The following is a 14,240-nucleotide window of genomic DNA, read 5'->3' as shown; positions in this document are numbered from 1 at the left end:
TTGACAATCCTCATAAGACTGCGGTTCTCTCGGTTGGTTGTGCATCTTTTTATTCCACACTTTTTCCTTCCACTCAACTTTGTTAACATGCTTGGATACAGCACTCTGTGAACAGCCAGCTTCTTTGGCAATGAATGTTTGTGGCTTACCCTCCTTGTGACAGGTGTCAATGATTGTCTTCTAGACAACTGTCAGATCAGCAGTCTTCCCCATGATTGTGTAGCCTAGTGAACCAAACTGAGAGACCATTTTGAAGGCTCGGGAAACCTTTGCAGGTGTTTTGAGTTGATTAGCTGATTTGCATGTGCCAATTTCTAATTTGTTGAGATTTGGTGGGTTTTTGTTAAATGTGAGCCAAAATCATCACAATTAAAAGAACCAAAGACTTAAACTACTTCAGTCTGTGTGCATTGAATTTATTTAATACACGAGCTTCACAATTTGAGTTGAATTACTGAAATGAACTTTTCCACGAAATTCTAATTTATTGAGATGCACTTGTATGTGGCAATGTCACATGGCAATATGTCATCCTGGTCATCATTTTGAGAAGATGGTTGCCGTTGTCCCCTTTTTACATCCTCATGAATCCCACTTTCTTCCCTGAACAGAACTTCCTGGTGACACTCAACGTCATGAGTTAACTCTAAAGGAGGCCTGTTTACTTCTGAAATCCACACTTTGGCATCATTTATAAATCTTTGATTGTATTTGGTGATGCTTACGAACCATGCATTTTGTCTTTCTTGTTCATCAGATGGAACTAAAAGCATCAGATATTCGTGCAATGCAGTGACATTTTCAGACAATTGCAGCAGAACATCATCCCTCGTGAGCTCTTTGAGAGACAATATCTGGCTCTTGTTTACTTCCTCTTTACGCTGTTTCTGAATTGACTCAAACTTGCTTGCCAAAGCCTTTGCAGTCAGAGTGATTTTCTTTTTCTTCATTTTAGATGAAGTTGAGCCAGCCCTTGATCCACTCATTTTGTACATACAAGACAGATGCAAATAATCATCGCAGTATAGATCCAAAGTAAAGCCAACAACATCAATAGCCACAGCAATCACATTTAAGCACGATAATAACCAACGCGACAAATCCAATGTAAAGCCAACAACATCAATAGCCACAGCAATAGGCACGATATAACAACCAACGCACTGAATCCAACCACACACCATACATCAGTCTACTCCAAACACAGTAAACACCAACCCAATCAGCAGCAATCAACAGCAACACCAAACTTCAACAAGTGGCAGTAAACCCTAACTGCGTTCAACAAACCATAACACAGTACAAAACACAGGTTACATACCACTGATTGTGTGCTATGCTATCGGGCGGCTGTCACTCTCCATTAATCAAGCTGGAGCTGGGACTGCATGTGTGATCTCGATGGCTGATGATTCCCTTTCTCCATAAATGGCTACGGCCTTTAATGAGCTAGGCTTCCTTTCCTTTTGTCATGTGATCTTGTTTTTGCTGACAAATAATAGGCGACTATCTTAAGACCACGAATTTCGCCGCCGAGAGGCTGAATAGAGGAAAGTAACTTTAAGCTGATAATGATCATGGATCCAAAGATTGCGTTTTGTAGATTTATTTGCATGAGAAACAAACAAGGTTGTGCGTCCAATACATTCCTTAACTGTTTCACTGACATATGAAATGGTGTCCAAAAGTCATGATAAATGGCATTAAACAGCGTTAAAGTCTCTTTAGCGGTCAGCAAAAATAAGTCTTCCTCTGTCATCCCCTCTCTTACCCAAACACACAGGTGGACACATGATAAATTCTTACTACTTCCGCCACCACCAGGTGCCGCAATTAACACAAAAAATGTGTACAAAATAATTGAACTGACTTACAGTCATAATTACAGCAGAAAAACAGAGGATCTAACTTAAGTTATATAAGGGGGGCCTTTAAATGTTATGTCAGACTATGTGAGGGCCTTTGAGTCAGATAAGAACCACTGCCACCATCGTGGTGGTGAGCACCACTTAAATTTTCCTCAAAGATTGTAAGATTCTACTTAATAATTACCACAATGATGCATTAATGTGATTATTTTGTTCCAGTTTGGTCAAAGGTCATTAGTGTCTAATCTTTTACTATATCCTCTGACACTGACATCTGTATCCTTCCATAGTTCACCCCATTTTTGACACCACGGGAAAATCCATATTGTCATTTACCTGTGTTAATATGGAAAGACAGATGGAGCCTCGACACATAACTTTTTACATACTTTGATAATTTGTTTTATGTAGAAAGGATTGATTCATAAATGAATGACAAATGTATGTATGAATGGACCACAGTCTTTACTTCCATTCCTCTTTTTACTTGCTTTCTTTGATCCACTTCCTCTTTTTTTAATTTTTTAATTTGTATTTTTTTCAGTCTAAGATTCAAACTGACATCTGTTCTGATAGATATGGGGTTGTCAGGCTTTTTCCTTCTTGGCTTCTCTTTCCAAAATTTTTTTTTTTTTTTTTTTTTTTTAATTTTTTTTTTTTTTTAAGTTACATAAAAAGTCAAATCAACATTTTAAATGAGGTCAAACATTCTTACTTAGATGTTAATCTTCCTTCATCTGACATTTTTCACCATCTTTAATGCAGAGAGACCAAATCTTAAATTTTTGTTGCCAGCGTATCAGTATTCTAGCATCTAGGTGTTAACCTCAAAACTAACAGACAGGAACTAAAACCCACAAATTTTCCAGAAAATCTTATTTTAATTTCACAAGGTCTTTATGAAGAAATGATGATGATGATTTCTTATAGGTTGTCAGTGTGGTGTGCTCTCAGTTCTTACTCATCTCATCATAAGGGTCAAGCATCAGCACGCCAACGCAAGAGACAACGTGAGGATATTGAGGTGTGTCACACAGAACATATTCTGTGTATTCTCTCACACATTTGCATACTTAAATGTGTCCTACCCATTAAGAATATAATTCTTGCAATTTAAACTCAGCCATGATTCACTTGTGTTATCAGTAATTAATACACACTTCTTTTATTGGTTGTAGGATTACACCAGCCTTTTTCCTTTGGACGACACACAGCCATCTAAACTGATGCGTCTGCTCAGCTCCAATGAGGATGAGACTGTCATGCTGTCCAGTCCAGGTCATTTCCTGCCTGCCTCACCTGGCACAAGCTGCCCAAATACAATAAGAGCTGCATATAAATCATTTTTTAAATTCCCTCTGCATATGTATTTTTTAATCTATTAGTCAATCTAGAAACTGCAAATGCTGCAAAAGTCCCCACAAAAATGCAGCATAGCTTGCGATTGGTTTGAGCTTCCTGTGGCAGTATCACTCAATATGCAAGCTTACTGTTGATTAACTAAAAAAAAAAGATAAATAGCCATTGCTTCCAGACACTTCTTATAACAATACTGTTTATATATATATATATATATATATATATATATATATATATATATATATATATATATATATATATATATATATATATATATATATATATATATATATATAAACAGTATTGTTATAAGAAGTGTCTGGAAGCAATGGCTATCTAGTCACTTTCACTGAAAAAAGAAGGAAGAGCTGGAAACGAAATTGTTGATTTTATACGCAGTCAACAGAGTAAAACGGAAGTTAACTGGATTTGATTTAGTGAAATCTGCTTTAATAGATACTGTACACATTTCCTTGTTCTCAGAATCTGATGTTATCTTTTCTAGGTGACCGTTCCATGAGCAGTTCACTGTCTGCCTCTCAGCTTCACACCGTCAACATGAGAGACCCTCTCAACCGAGTGCTAGGTTTGTGCTGTATTTCTGCTGATCATTTAGTGCCACTAGATAGATTAATGAGATGGTGTTGCTATCTTGTACCATCTTTGTTCCACCACACCATACTACTTATTTACAAGTCATGCTATTAGAGTCATAGAGTAAAGGAGATTCTTGTCCTTTTTTCTTTCTAGCAAATTTGTTCCTGTTGATTTCCTCTCTGTTGGGGTCTAAGACAGCAGGCCCTCACACACAGTTCGTTCAGAGCTTTATCGAGGAGTGTGTGGAGTGCTCAGAGCAAGGCAACCGGGGCAGCATCCTGCAATTTATGCCCTTTACCATGGTGAGGGAATCATTTTGTACTTTATGCATGCACAACACACACAAACTTATATACGTGGAGATTTCTAAAAGGACCACCATTATATCACGATTTCTGCTTCTCTTGATTAAATACGTATAATCATGTGAAACTGGCCTACTGGTTATTCATCCTGAAAACCTTTTTGTTTGTGCTTTTGGTCACACTTTATTTTAAGGTCCAATTCTCACTATTAACACAAAAAACCATTAACTATGACTTTTGCTTGAATAAACTCCTAATTTGGTCCTTATTATTAGTAAGTAAGGTAGTTGTTAAATTTAGGTATTAGATAGGATTAGGGATGTAGAATATGGTAATACAGAATAAAATATATTTATAAGTACTAATAAACATCTAGTGTGTTAATAATAAGCATGTAATAAGCAACTAGTTAATAGTGAGAATTGGTCTCTACACTAAAATGGTAACTTAAATGTTCAACCAAAACATCAGTAATTCAGTGATACATATATATATATATAATAATCCATACAAAAATATAATTCTAACAACATAAAAATAACCAAAACACTATATTAACTACCAATTCCCTAAATTAAATAGTCGTTCCCTAATTTAAACTAGTTGCTTAGTAACATGCATGTAACTATCATATTGGCTTTTTTATTAGTATTTATAGAGCACATGTTAATGCCTAATTCTGCATGACCAAATTTTAGATCCCTTAATCCAACCCCATACCTAAGATTACCAACTACTTTACTAACTAGTAATAAGCAGCAAATTAAGAGTTTATTGAGGCAGAAGTCATAGTTAATTGTTAGTTAATAGTGAGAATTGGACCTTTAAAAAAAAGTGACAAAAAAAGATATATATATTTGGCTCTAAACATTCATGTTCAGTATTTTCAACCACCAAAAGTTTCATTTTGTAGAGAATCTTTTATTCTTTATAATGTTGCCTCTAAGATCATTCAAGCTTCCGATGCCTCTCTACAGGAATCTTGGCCAATTCCTCATGTGCAAAAGCATTCAGATCACTGATAAATTGTTTTAATGAGATTTATATTTAGAGACTGAGCAGGCCACTCAAGAACATTCTATGAGTGATCTCTTAACCAAGCTTCAGTAAATTTAGACATAAATTTTGTAAATGCAGTAGTAAATTTTCCCTGCTGGAAATTCCTGTGATCATCAGCTTCAGTCTCTGCACTGAAGCCATCACAGTCTTTGACAAAATGACCCAATACTTCAAGAATCCATGATGTCCTTCATACAGTCATGATTTCCACTTCCTGCTGCAGCAAAGTACTCCCATAATAAAACTGGTCCACCTTGTTCTTCTGCTCACAAGGCTTGCCTTTTTTGCACCAGACATACCGCTCATCCATGGGTCCAAAAAGTTCAAATTTGGTCCCATCACTCCATAAAAAATTCTTCCAGAACTCCACAGGTCTATCAAAATTAAATTTAGCATATCATTCAGCAAATAAGAAGCAGGGTGGTGTCATTTTTGCAATAATCATGATTATCAGTTAAACCATTATCATGCAGCCCTAAATTGTAGCATGAAAAGTCTTTCATAAATTACTTTTAATTTGTCTTAACAGATTTCAGAACTGGTGAAGCTTCAGGCGCTGGCAAAACCCAGAACTGTGCTGTCCATCACAGACCTGAGCCTTCCACTGGGCCGGAGAATGGCAGCTAAAGCCATCGCTGCTCTGTAGAGGACATTCATTTTAACAGGCCTCTAAGATGATGTGGTTTTGGTAGGTGTGTGACTGAGGAAACTGCTTCAACCTCCCTCCCTAGGGGAGAACAGACTTTTTTTCTTCATTACATATGATTCCTGTAACTGCTGGTGGGTTTTGATGTTGCATTCACATCTGACATTTGGAGGACAGCTCAGTATTAGTTCTAATTTGACATGTGTGTGCATACCTGTGAACCAAAACTGTAGCTGACTGCTGACTGCTAACATTAATTTACCATTAACTTCCATCAATGATGAGTAAACCAAGCAAAATTGTATACTTCAACATTGTATATTTTTACTAAAATGCCAATAAAACGGTAAAACTGTTGTAGATGCTTCTCTATGCCATTTCCTTTGTTAAAATTTTACTTAATTTGGGGCACTTTATGCCTGTCAACAAACATGAGCAAAAGTGTTTGTTCAGCTGTGGTTATGGTTAGATTTCCACTGAAGTCAGGATTATCTTTGGTTTCACATTATGAAATATTTTTACCATTAGATATTATCTATATACATAGGAAACAGTTATGGGGGGTGTATCTTATCATTAGTTGTTCACATGTTCTCAAACTGTTCTTTATTTGATGAAAATAAGATTTACAAAATGTGTTATTTTGTTTTTAAATCTTAAAATCAATGTGTGTGTGTGTACATATATGCATGGCTTTTTAGCAGGACTTTCGACTGAACACATGCATCATTTACGCTAATACAGGCAGCACACACTATATTGTATCATATTTGACAAATTTTGAAGGCATCTAAATTATCAACATAATCAGAACTTTGCTGAAACACCTGTTGCACACAAGCTGCTCCATGCCTTCTGTCTGATTTATAGTTTATACTTTTTTAGCAAGTAAAAAGCTGTTTATTATAATTCTAAAAGCATCTACTACCTGGCTGTTATTCACATCTTTTTGCTGTGAAATCTTTTTTGATTTTTATATAGTAAACGTAAGAACTTTTTTTTTGTTAGTAATATTTCAAGCTGAACACCTGGACCCAAACAACTTAGGTTTACTTGAATATCCATGCACTAATTTCAATGTGAATATTAAATATGATACATCAGGCTTTTGAGGAATGTTTATTTGCTCTTCTCTCAATCATCATTGAGCTTTGATCAAAAAACTAAACGGTCACTTTATTTTAAGGTACAACTCTCGCTATTAAAAACCATTAACTATGGCTTTTACCTCAATAAACTCCTAATTTGCAGCTTATTAATAATTAGTAAGGTAGTTGTTAAGTCTAGGTATTGGGTAGGATTAGGGATGTAGAATATGGTCATGCAGAATATGTGCTTTATAAATACTAATAAATAGGCAATGTTAATAACTAATAAACATCTTTAATAATTAAAAGTAAGAATTGATCCCTATACTAAAGTGTTACCAACTAAGCATTTAAATATCATCTTACTGAGACATTATATAGAGTGACAAATGATATTTATATGCATTTTATGTAAATAGACTGCTATACTGTTATAAAGATCACAATGATTTACATTGCAAGCTATCAGAATGTTTGGCAATACAACAAGAACTCACTTACTTACTATCTCAGTTTGGGTAGTAAAATTTTATTTTTGGTTCTTTTTTTCTTGAGTGTGAGCTCCATATTCTCCTATATCATACAATATGAGCCATACAAGCCTGGGGTGTATTCCAGCAGATAATGTGACATACTCAGGTATGTTTGGGAGTAAGTAACTAGATAACCCCAGGTTTCGGTTCCAAAAATGGAGGTAACTGTCAGGGTGTGTAAGTAGCCATAGCAACTTACTCTCTGAACATAACCTGCTCCAGAGTAGGTTCTGTTTGAGCGTTAGTTTATTTCAGAGCTATCAGCGCATGCGTGACCTATTGACCTATATATGTTAGTTCTATTTTATAGATTTTTCTGACAATTTCATATGTCAGGCAACCAAAATAAAAAAATAAAAACTTCCATGTCAAGTATGGAAATGTCAGAACACAAATTCAGCTGACGGACTGGATTTGAGACTCATCCAATTTTAAAAAGTTATTTTGAAGTCTGTCAAATAATTATGGCATGGCTATTTTCTTTTTTCTTTTTTTTCTTTTTAAACCTATGAAAGTTTTATTATATTCTTTAATATATATTTAAGAAAGAACAGTGATGTGTGATGTGAGTAAACCTATATCCTATATAATCCAGTTATGAAAACAAATTTCTGTGGTAGACATGGTGGGATAATGGACTAAGTGAGTCAGCTCAATTTGATGTGAGTCAGCAAATAATTTAATTTTTCAGAAACCAAATAGAGCTTGTATTACTGGGGAAATACCGGTGTATGATCAAGTGGAAAAGAATACCACTCAAAAACAAAAAAAATGGATAAAAATAGGACTTGTGTTACATCCTATTCATTACATCAAGGAATGACTGTAACGTTAGTACAGTGTCTGTCAGAGTACCCTATTTTTTATTTATTTTTTCCTGAGAATTATACAAATAAATTGTCATTCTATTCGTTGGGCAAAATTCTACAAGTAAACTTGCTTTAGATTTGTATAAAAACAACTGTTAATTTTCCTTTTCTGCCAATATGAGTACTGGCTAAGATTCTCTCGGGGGACATTAGTTGGGGAGTTTCTATACTAATATTTTTGAATTATTTAATACTTTCCAGATATTATCATCATCATCATCATCATCATCATTTATTATAATGAAAAAAAAATCAAATGTCAGTTATATCATTCATACTTGGTTAATAACAGTAATTTTACTTGATTACTGTACTTTTTTACTTTTTACTGAAGTACAATTTAAACTGATCACTTGTACTATTACTTGGTTACATTTCTGAAGAAAAAAATACTTAGTTTTATTTGGATTTTCTTTCATATTATGCACATTAAATATGGTAAACAGAAGCTCAAATGTAAATGCAAGGATGCTTGTTTGCACACATAAAGCACATGTGCTTCAGCATCAGTTATTCAGCTTTCATGAGGGAAATTTCTGGCTTCAAAAATTCACCATCAAATGTAATCTTTAAGTTTTCATTATTTATTCTAAAAACTTAGATGATTTGCTCATGAAATAATCTAAACACAAATTATAAAATTATATATCAATATTTGCTGATTAATTATTAATTATACATTCTAGATGTAAAATAAACAATGAAAAGATGTATTATTGTTACAGACAGGAGCAATAAATAAACAACACAAAAAGTGACTTCAGTCTGTATGTCACTCATCACTAATTCAACACACGTTTTTGTATTCTGTTTGGAATATGTGGCATCTGCATCACATCTTGCTCTTTAAAGGGATATTCCAGGGAAAAATAAAAAATTCTCTCATAATTTCCTCTTTATGCCATCCCAGATGCATATAACATTCTTCCTTCAGATGAACACATATGAAGATCTTTAGTCTGTATAATGTGTAGTTTTTGATGTGTCATTTTTGGATATCTCGTATACGTGCATGATATCCAGAGAGATGTTTTTTTCCCCTAAACCTCTTTGTGTTCATCAAGAAAGAAAGTCATATTTGTGGGATAGAATTAAGAGTGTAAATGGTGGTGTATCCCTTTATTGGCTGTATTTTTCGTGTTCCACTCTATCACATGCCATTTATTTTTATGCAGTTTCACTATGTATACATTTGTGAATTTAGGCAAAAGAAAACCGCGTATTTGAGCATTCTTCTGGTGAGTGGATTTGATTTGTTGCATGCATTTGTGGCTTGATGAGTGTGTAGATCTGTTGCCTGACAATAGATTCAAATGTAGCTTACATTTGTGGTTCTGATGCGTGCATGTGTTGGAGGTTATGATGCTGTTTTTACTCAATATGTGTGTCATGCGCTGTAAACTTATCATTATCTGATACAATTTACATGAAAACAGGATCATTTTACGTAGCCTACATTTAAGGGATACTCCGACCCAAAATGAAAATGTTGTCATTAATCACTTACCCCCATGTCGTTCCAAACCCGTAAAAGCTTTGTTCGTCTTCAGAACACAATTTAAGATATTTTGGATGAAAACCGGGAGGCTTGTGACTGTCCCATAGACTGCCAAGTAAATAACAGTGTCAAGGTCCAAAAAAGCTATGTGATTAATGACAAAATTTTCATTTTGGGGTGGAGTATCCCTTTAAGTACAATACCCCTCAAATCACATTAAGCACATTCAAAATCTTCTAAACATACTTTTCAAATTTTCATACTATAAAAACAATAATACTAATCTTACTAAATTGAAATACAATTAAAATAAATGAAAATACTTCTTATATTTTATGAAAGTATTTTTACACACAAGAGCTTTGAATGGACAAAAGCTTCTGAGGTTACCGTGGTATAACCAGAATATGCAACTCCGTTTAATTATAGAAAAATAATGCATACCCAAATTGCTGCATGGTGGCAGCATTACCACCACACGTGTGCAATATTTTTCAAAGGGCCTTTGTCTGTTTCCTAATTAATTGTCAACTGACTAAAGATGATACAATTAAACTCAAGATACAGAAAGTAATACAGAGAGAAAATATGAGCAACAATGGATTTAACACTCATTAGCCTCAAAAATATTTATTTGGTCAAAGTGTAAGGCATATCTTCAAAAATCCCAAACATAACAACAAATAATGGCAAAAATAAATACATGCATTTTTCAGTTAAATAAATAAATAAATAATACAGAATCATAAATAAAATTATCTGACATCTCATTTATAAGTACTATTTATGGGTAATAAAAATAAAAACAAGAACATATCACATGAAAACAGTAGGTAGTTCTTACAGAGATCAGGAGATCGATCCAATGATCATGATCTCATTTAGCAACTTATGAGACACGTTCATGTGCTCATATTGTATGACACAGTTAAGTTAAATAATACATTTTACAGAGAGTTAAATAATACATTCCTTTCTGAGGCAGACTGTAAAGAATTAAGCCATTTAAGGGAGTTCCTAATGTGTTAAATTAATAAATAATAAATAACATTTGAAGTGAAATATAAAATAAATAACCTAAATAATAAATAAACAAAATACAAAATTTGAAGACAACAAATACCCTGCAGTGCCTCCATGTCCTAGCTAATGGTGCGACATGATTCCAGCAACAAATAATTTGACTGTGTACCTTGAAAAATATCAAGTGTTTGTTTGTTTTTTGCTTACAGTATACTGTTAAAGGCTATGCTTCTGTGTCAAAACTCAAGTATACTTTGGGCTTAACAGTCTACGCTGCTCATAGACCTGCTGCATTTATGCAGAGCTGCACAGTCTTAGGGTTCTCTGCCATGGACATGTTGGAGGTCATTCTGCGAATACTAAGAAAACTGCGGAGGACGTCACAGCTGAAGTCCTGAAGCTGTTGCAGGGTGAGGTGGGCGGCCACCTGGATCATGAATTCCGTTGTCAGATGCTTGTGCAGATCATGCACAAGGGTCTGTGACTGCTCATCTTTTGCATGGTTTGATGGGTCAAATCCCGCCTGTTTCTGCAACTGTGAAAATACATAAATACATGAATGGAGCAGTTCAGTTAAATTGCATTTGGAAAGAAAACCAAAAGTTGCACTTTCCCAACATACTCTCACCATGAGTAAGACATTTTTGCAATCTTGTTTGAATTATAACTTCTCATGAGATAAGGCTGAACTTCTCTATTTATATTACTATGGCTAAAACACATTACTTGACTGCAATCCTAAGAGAGGAACTGTAATATGATGCCATACGTAATTTAGATTTAGCAGTAGTAAGTTTCTAAATCAAGGCATGACTAAACAGGGTAACATTTAGGGAATTGATACTAGTAAAGAGTAAATAAATTACATTTCATTCACAAAAGAACAGTCCCCAAGTCAAATACCATACCTTTTTGATTAGGGAACGAAGTTCTTGAATTTCATTTTTAAGTACATTCACTTGGTCTGTCTGGGCCAGTTTTTTGATGATCTCATTCAGGAGATTCAGATGAAGTTGCAGTCCCTTCACCATGTCTGCAAGGCAGGTTTCCTGTGACAGTAACAGAGAGATCTCACAGTTTATTTGCTGAACAATCCTGTTATATTTGTTTTTTTAATTGTGTTCCTTGTGTAATTGTTTTCCATTATAAAGTCATATGTTTTATATAAATTATAAAACATTACAAAGTGGTGTTTGTTTATGCCGAACCCACTTCTAATGCTTAAAGCTGTTGCTTATTGGCCCATCTCTCAAAAGTCAAACAGATTTTTTTTCTCTTTCTCTTGCTGTTGTGAATCTGATTTCTTATAAACGCTATAGTATGTAACTCTCCTTAACAATCTGCATAGTTTGTGGCATCATTCATCTTTGAAGCTCAAATGGTGTGGGTTTACAGTACTACATAGGGTTAGGTTTTGTATATATCAGTTGCCTTAGCTATTGCCCAAGTATGATAAAAAATAAAAAAATAAATTAAAAAAATGAACAGTCATATTTGACTAAGAAAATGCCAATAAATAAATAAATAAAAGTCAATAAATAAATAAAATGTACCATGCTGGAGATATTGGAGATGTTCTGAAGAACTGGGGCAGAGGGTATCACAGATTTCAAGTACTTCATCTGCAGTCTAATCGTGTTGTCGCCCAAAGTCAGACCCTGAATGAAAAGACAAGCATTTGACTTGTTTAAACACGACAGGACAGAGTTTTTTGTTCTTGTGTCAGTACACACTCCTCACACACTGTACATGCCAGAGCAAAGTACATTTGCAAACAGTGGCCCTCAAAAGTATTTGGACACGCTATAATTGTCAAAAACGGTGTTTAGTTTAGTTTAGTTTAGTGATCCAGGGTGAAATGGTGATGCATTCAAAGGTCAACTCTACATCTCTTCAGCTGACAGTCCAAATCTTTGGCCACTAGACTATCCCAACCACAAGCCAATGCACATATGTAAATATACATATATATAAAGGTTAATCAGCAAGCATGTAAACAAATATTGAAGATTAGAGGGACCAAATGTACATTTTTAAGAATCAATCACCGAACAGCATATTTATTGACTGCTCTTCTGAATACAGTATTTCCTTCAGTGTCTATGGTGGTTACAGTCCTTTAAAAAATAAATGTGCTTACCTTGTTATTTATCCAGGCTGCATGAGCTTTAGGAACATCTTCTAGAATTTTGTTGATTAAACTGTGGGCTTGTTCAATAGTACCCTTGTTCAAAATGTCCAGTTTGTCAGAGATTGGGGCAGATGCCACAATTCCCACAAGTGTGACTAATATAGCCGCTGGAGGAGAGAGAGAGTGAGAGACAGAAGCAATTAGAAGTGCGTAACACTGTGACGCAGATCTCACACACATGGTTCAGAGGTATCTAGACATCCTGATTTCACATAAATGCACCTGATTCCAACTAACTTTAAAAGTTCCCAAGGCTTCTTCGTACTTATTTACATAACCTTAAATAACCTTAAATAATACATTAATCATCTTAGCCTTCTGTCGTCTAAATTAAAACCGTGTACATAGTATAACATAATTTAAAATATTATTGAAAATAGTATATGAAGTAAAATTTAATACAATTTAATGTAAATAAAAAACATGTAATTTCATGCAAATAATAATTAAAATAAAAAAACTTACCCTGGAAGTTCATTATCACAGCAGTAATCAAAAAGAACATGCACAAAGTCACCAGACCCCAGCAGTAACAAAGCCCCATCATGTTCACGATTTATATATCCTGCAGCGGAAATTCCTGTTTCTGACGTCATCTTGAGTAGATATTGAGTACAAACTGGTGTCAAAGCATGATTAAGGTTACTGATCCTTTTGCATTAATAAATCACTAACAAACATAACAAACAAACCTATAATGCTTGAGAGGCCAGTAGTTACTGTACATTTATATATGAGTATATATATATAAAAAAAAATAATAAAAAAAAATTCTTTATTCTTTATTTCTTTATTAATGAAAGTTATCATACAAAATATTTTGTAGCTAAATGCTCTTGAATTACATTTTTATTTTTTACTACAGGCACCTTTTAAAAAATGCCCTTAAATAAAACATAATGAACAGAGAACAATACAAAATGTTTTGTTAAAGTGCCATAATACATTTATAAAGTATCATATTGTAAATAACATATTGTAAATGACAACTAATACAGTTGCGTGTTGCAAAGATAATACACACACACACACACACACACACACACACACACACACACACACACACACACACACACACACACAATTAAATCAATTAACCACAGAACTGTTTCAATAGACTAAATCTCACAAATGTTGATATTCAGATGAAATGACAAAATTAAAAAGAACAGCTCATAGCATACTATGAGAGATTTTGAAAAAA

The 14,240-nt window shown here is 34.2% G+C and overlaps 2 protein-coding genes across 3 annotated transcripts in view; one reads left to right on the top strand and one right to left on the bottom strand.

The window, feature by feature from the left end:
• Positions 1–6,191, top strand: part of LOC109061372 (mediator of RNA polymerase II transcription subunit 24-like) — a 36,393-nt gene extending 30,202 nt beyond the window's left edge. For both annotated transcript variants that reach the window (XM_042767327.1, XM_042767326.1), the window contains 5 exons: positions 2,799–2,892; positions 3,047–3,146; positions 3,733–3,813; positions 3,978–4,126; positions 5,718–6,191. In XM_042767327.1, the coding sequence (XP_042623261.1) occupies positions 2,799–2,892; positions 3,047–3,146; positions 3,733–3,813; positions 3,978–4,126; positions 5,718–5,834 (541 nt within the window). In that variant the 3' untranslated portion in view covers positions 5,835–6,191. The remainder of the gene's footprint in view (positions 1–2,798; positions 2,893–3,046; positions 3,147–3,732; positions 3,814–3,977; positions 4,127–5,717) is intronic.
• Positions 6,192–10,425: 4,234 nt separating this feature from the next.
• LOC109061375 lies at positions 10,426–13,583 on the bottom strand. Its single transcript, XM_019078488.2, has 5 exons — positions 13,502–13,583; positions 12,986–13,143; positions 12,399–12,503; positions 11,754–11,894; positions 10,426–11,380 (listed from the first exon to the last, which is right to left on the bottom strand). The coding sequence occupies exons 1-5, from the start codon at positions 13,581–13,583 to the stop codon at positions 11,123–11,125; spliced, it is 744 nt and encodes a 247-aa protein (XP_018934033.1). The 3' UTR covers positions 10,426–11,122.
• Positions 13,584–14,240: the final 657 nt, after the last annotated feature.

Source organism: Cyprinus carpio, chromosome A12 (assembly GCF_018340385.1).
Source record: "Cyprinus carpio isolate SPL01 chromosome A12, ASM1834038v1, whole genome shotgun sequence".
NCBI lineage: Eukaryota > Metazoa > Chordata > Actinopteri > Cypriniformes > Cyprinidae > Cyprinus > Cyprinus carpio.
The sequence above is the reverse complement of the archived record's forward strand: the minus strand, read 5'-3'. Positions and strand labels throughout refer to the sequence as shown.